This window comes from Carassius auratus, unplaced genomic scaffold (assembly GCF_003368295.1).
Source record: "Carassius auratus strain Wakin unplaced genomic scaffold, ASM336829v1 scaf_tig00217803, whole genome shotgun sequence".
NCBI lineage: Eukaryota > Metazoa > Chordata > Actinopteri > Cypriniformes > Cyprinidae > Carassius > Carassius auratus.
This window is the reverse complement of record NW_020529253.1, coordinates 33,968-39,767: the sequence shown is the minus strand read 5'-3', so window position 1 is coordinate 39,767 and position 5,800 is coordinate 33,968. Positions and strand designations below refer to the sequence as shown.

Genomic DNA, 5,800 nt, shown 5'->3' with positions numbered 1-5,800 from the left:
ATAAATGTTTCAACTGTCAATCATAGTGCATTTTTAATTACACTACCATTCAGAGGTTGAAAGAAGTCTCTTCTGCTCACCGAGGCTGTAGTTATTTAATTAAAATACAGTAAAAATATTATTATATTATTATAATTGAAAATAACTCTGTTCCATGTGAATTTATAGTAAAGTGTAATTTATTTCTGTGATGCTCCGCTGTATTTTCAGCATCATTCCTCCAGTCTTCAGTGTCACATGATCTTCAGAAATCAGAATAATATGATGATTTACTGCTAAAGAAACATTTCTGATTATATTTTGAAAACAGCTGCTCTGCTCAATATTTTTGTGTAATATGTGATGCATTTTAAGTTCAAAGTTCAAAAGAACAGCATTCATTTGAAACCGTAACATTATAACTTTTGATAAATTTAAGGCATCTTTGATTAATGAAAAAAAGTTAGTTAATATGTCACTCAGTTATCATCTTAAAGAAGACACGCTGACGTCAAACAAAAAATAAATCACTATAATAAATTACTTTTTGAAATAAAACTAAAATTTTATTAAAACTAAAATATTTAGAATATTTTTAGAAAAAAAAAATTGAGAAAAGACATGAGAAAAGCATAAAGATACTAAACCAAATTAAAATAAATGGAATTTAAATATAAATAAAATAGAAATACTATATGAAAATCTCAACAAAAATACAATATACTGTTTTTTTATAAATAAAAAAATAAATATTAAATGAAAAATTTTAATTAAATGAAAGTGAGAAATTAGAAAATGTTGCAACTAATTAAAATAAGTTAAGGTTGAATTACTAAAACTACTACTGATATAAAAAAAAATATTAAACTATTTAAAAACTATTAAACTACATAAACTATTAAACACGAGAACTGAATACTGAATAGATAGTGAAAAATAAATCAAATATAAATTTTAGCTAAATATTAAAATATAATTATAAATATAAAAAATAATATATATTAGAAATAATACAAAATAAACTAAACTCAATTGAAATACAGCTGAAATAGAATAAAATATAAATAACAGGTGAAAACTTAACTAAATGACAAATAGAAGTGTTGCTTTGGCAGCAAATTGAAATAAGTGCTAAAATTACGAACTGAAATAAAAATAAAACTGAATGTAAAAAAAAACAATTAAAACCATTCAGACATTAAAAAATACCAAAAACATAAAAACAAGACAAGCACATAAATTAAACTAAAATTACAATGAAAAAAGATATAATAAGCTCCAAATAGTACCAAAAATCTATAATAGTATAAAAATGGTGATTGATTAAAATGGTTATTTAGAATTTGTATATAATAATGTGTAAATATTAGCATCTTTTTTTTTCTTCTTCAAACTTTTAACGTCTCTTTGCATCTGAATATGATCCTCTCACAATTCCCTTCACCATCACGGTTATTCACGAGTTTGCACGTGTGAAGAAGTGCACTGACATCAGCTCGCTCAGATGTGAAGTGTGATAACCCAAATCACACAGACACACGATAAAGATGCACACATGCTAAACAGCGGCTCTCAAAAATGGGGAAGATGTTGAGCTGGAAGGAGATGGAGAAGGATGCAGCGATATGATGCTAGAAGAAGTTTTCCTGACTGTCCTCTCCAACACTGTCTGGATCTTCAGTTTAACTCTTGCCTGTCAGGACAGATTCACTTTCTGACCACAGCTTGTTCACTGACCGTCTGCTGCGCTTTGCATTCAAAAATAACAAGTGCTATTTTAACAAGAGTATTTATGTGTGCCAATGACTTTGTTATTAACTGAAAATTAAAAAATAACACATTTGTGTTAATGAAAATAAAATAAAATATAAATATTAGATGAAAAACTTTTAAAGTCAACTTGGAAGCTAATTGAAGTGATTAATCAGAATAAATAAAATATTTGGAAATATAAAATAAATAAATAAATAAATAAATAAATAAACGAGAGGAGCAAAAAAACTAAATTACTACAAATTGAAACTAAATTGAATCTGAATAAAGTTTAAATGTAATAAAATATAAATAATAGATGAAAAACTAACTGAAATTAGTTTAAGCTCTGGGATTAAAACTGAATATAAATATAATTTAAAACCATTTAGAAAAACATTATTAAAAGAAAAGAAAAAAGCTAATAAACGTGATAAAAGCATAACCAAAAAAATTTAAATAATTTAAATAAAATAAATAAACTGAACTGAAAAAATCTGAAAGCCAATAAAATATAGATATTAGATGAGAAACTTAAACTAAATGGGAAAATGAGAAATGTTGCCTTAAATAAATTAAATAAGTATATATACTATACGTACTAACTAAATTAAATTAAAAGTAAGTTAAATTAAAACTATTTAAAAAAATGACAAAACAATCAAATTACTAAAAATTTAACTAAAATTAAAACTGACAATATAAAAATAAAATTTAATTCAAAATATATAATAGTAAATAAATTGTACTACATTAACTGCTGTAGAGCAGTGTGCAGAGACTGTAGCATTAATATTAATTTTTTTTTTTTTACATGAGACATTTTTATGATTTTTTTGATATATTATTATGTTGTGATAAAAACTTATAATCATCAATATAATAACATACTGAGTCCCAAAATCAATGTAGAATTTCCCCTAGTCCCAATCTTTTTAACTGAAACTTGACACTTTCTTTCTTCACACATAATGTAATAACTATTTAAATCAATATACTATGCGCACTGATTTATTTGGCAAATGGTTAATAAATATATTGTACATTTAGACAGTCCCTGTCACAAAATAAACCCTATCTGGACAATAAAACATGAGTTTATTTTAGGGCTTGTATAAACGGAGCATTTTCCTGTATGTTTCAAAACCCAAGAAACGGAGGAGATATTCAGGTCCCATTTCAGAAGCAGAACCATTTATTATCAAGTACAAGAATATCAAACCAACAGAGAGAAAGAAAGAGAGAGAAAAAGACTCGTACGTGTCTCGGGTAACTTTGTTAAGACAAAGACACTTGACAGCAAAGATATTCCCCCACAGAACAGTTTTAATATCTTATTCCTTACAATTTCAGATTGAGTGCATGATCGTTCTGAAATCTTAAAGGGACAGTTCACCCAAAAAATGAAAATGTTCTGTTAAATTACTCTCCTTCAGGACATTCAAGAGCTTTTTTCTTCAGTGGAACGAGAAGATTTTTAGCCGAAAACGTGGTCCTCTGTGACTCACAAAATGCACTTTTCATTCACTTTGAGAGTCAAAAAAGCACATACAGGCAACATTAAATAAATCCCAGTGGCTCCTGAAGATAAATTGAGATCTTATGAAGCGAAACAATCATTCTGTGCAAGAAACTGAACATTATTTACAACATTTTTACCTGTAATCCAGAGCCTCGGGCAAACAGTTCGGAGTCCGTTTCACAAATGAATCATTCTTTTGAACTGGTTCTTTTTAGCGTACTAGTTGATTCAATTCATCAAATCAGACTTAAGTGTATGACACAGTACAGATCTACAAGTTACTCAATCAAAACTCACTTTCAGATGCCTGACATTCACTCAACACTTGAAATGAGGCAAAATAGAGGCGTATCTGATCCTATGATGAATGAATCATTCAACGCTGAGGAAAGAGTTCGACTCGGAAACGAACACCAATGAGCCGCTCATATGCGCATCCGTCCACATTTCACATCGTTATTGGGTGCTTTAATAATATAAATGCATATATTTTATGTCAATGCATGATTCAGTAAAAAAACAAGTAAATCGGACCAGTTCATTGAAACAATCTGTCCAAAAGAATCAGTTCAAAGAAAAGAATCAGATTTCCCAATTTGCCTGAGGCTCAGGATTACAGGTAATAATGTTGTAAATTATGTTCAGTTTCTTGCACAGACTGATCATTTCGCTTCATAAGATCTCAGTATATCGTCAGGATCCACTGGGATTAATTTAATGTACTTTTTTAACTCTTTAAATGCTGTTAGCCATTGACATGCATGTTATGCATCACCAAGAACCACGTTCTCAGCAAAAAAAAATCTTCTTTACTCTCTTCTGAAGAAAAAACTAACCTACATCTTGTATAGCCTTGACAGTGAATTCGAATTTTTGGGAAAACTATCCCTATAAAAGCAGCTGGAAGGCATTTAAGAGACGTGTCCAAGGGGGAGTGGTTTCTATGGCCCGTCAGCTGTCAATCAGTCCCTCAGCTGGGCTGTGATTGGCTGATTCCAGCCCCTCCCACTACTGCCAGTTAAAGGTACGTCCTATAAGTCGGTAGAAGTTCCGATTGTGTTGGCGCAAGTACAAACGCAACTGTCGCAACACAGTGCTGTTAACAGGCGGATGCGGACGTCCTTTGGACTCGTGCAGGCATCTCTCCTGGCCATCGCTGCGAATGCAGTAGAAGCCTTTGGTCTGGTTAAAATAGAAGTTGGACGCCATAATCCGAGGCGGTAGATCCAAGAAGCGTTCGACTCGCTGGAGCTCCGGTAAGGGGTCGTGGATCAGCGTATCCCCGTCCACAATGTGGATCTGCTCCAGAGGAAAGTGTTGGAGCCAGTTCCTCATGTGGACGTCGTAAAGACTGCGCTGGATGGCTTTGTAGCGCGTGTTTAGCGCGCCGTTCTTGACTAGCATGTTCTCAATGGCCTGAACGGGTTTGTGGTTCTCCAAGCGGTTGAAGTAGACTTGTGTATAGTCCGATATGACTCTCTCCGTCGGGTCTCTCAAGATCAGCAAGAGTCTGATGGAAGAGTTCATAGCATGAATCCGTGCAGGCGCCACCGGAGACGTGAAGTACCCCGGCGTCTTTTCTACGGTGATCTGATTTGGGTATGAATAGGGCATTTGGTCCTGGTACCATTCGAAGCCTTTGGCGTAGTTCTCGTCCCAGTCGAAGAAGTGAACTTCAGTCGCGGCCGCCGCCACTCCGGGATGGATATCCAGCATTTCTAGCAATGCTCTGGTGCCTCCTTTCCGCACGCCGATGATGATGCTGTGAGGAGCGTGTTTGCTTGTTCCTGGAGGGGGAACTAAAGAAGGGCCGACCGTATCGTTGCCCGAATCTCTTGGGTCTGACGTCGATCTGCCGGGCCACTCTGGTGGAGCAGCAAACGTCCGGAGCGCCAGGAACAAAACATAGCTCAGAAGGTTAGCCATGGAGAGCGTGAGAAGAGATCGAGAGGAAGAACGGCAGTCAGTGGAGGGTTGGTGTTGAAGGAGTTTCTCAAGAGCTCAAGGACGAGGGAATGCCAGCGGTCCACAGCGCATCTGGAAAACACAAGAAAAACGATCAGGTAACTTGACTAAATAAAATTACGATTAAATAAAGCAAGCCTTAACAAGCTTAACAGGAAAGAAAGACTTTAGAGAAATTACTCAAACTAAAATAAAAGTCACTTAAAATATAAAAATAAAAGGCTACTCAAAATAATCTACTAGTATATCGATAGCTAGTTTAAGTTGAAGTACTAAACTTACTAAAACTGAAAATAAATAAAGCCGTCAAACGATTTAACGATAAACGATTAATCAAATACAAAATAAAAGTTTGTGTTAACATTATATGTTTGTGTACTATGTATATATAAATACACACATACATGTATATATTATTAAAAAAAATTTTATGTATATATATTGTGCTTTTTACTAAGTTTTAGTCATTTTGTTATTTTTTATTTAAATATGAATACTGAAATATTTTTTTATTTTAGTTAAAAAAGTTTATTTCAAGTACTGATTTTCTTTTCTTTTTCTTTTTTTTACAGTTCTAATTTC

At 32.8% G+C, this 5,800-nt stretch overlaps 1 protein-coding gene across 1 annotated transcript; it reads right to left on the bottom strand.

Annotated features, from left to right (window-relative positions):
* Window positions 1–2,879: 2,879 nt before the first annotated feature.
* LOC113103091 (heparan sulfate glucosamine 3-O-sulfotransferase 1-like) lies at window positions 2,880–5,342 on the bottom strand. Its single transcript, XM_026265950.1, has one exon. It carries the CDS (start codon window positions 5,177–5,179, stop codon window positions 4,262–4,264), a length of 918 nt encoding a protein of 305 aa, XP_026121735.1. The 5' UTR covers window positions 5,180–5,342; the 3' UTR covers window positions 2,880–4,261.
* Between the last annotated feature and the right edge of the window lie 458 nt (window positions 5,343–5,800).

Bases quoted from the DNA above. Each gene is read 5' to 3' on its own strand.
- LOC113103091 (XM_026265950.1), bottom strand. From the start codon at position 5,179: ATGGCTAACCTTCTGAGCTATGTTTTGTTCCTGGCGCTCCGGACGTTT.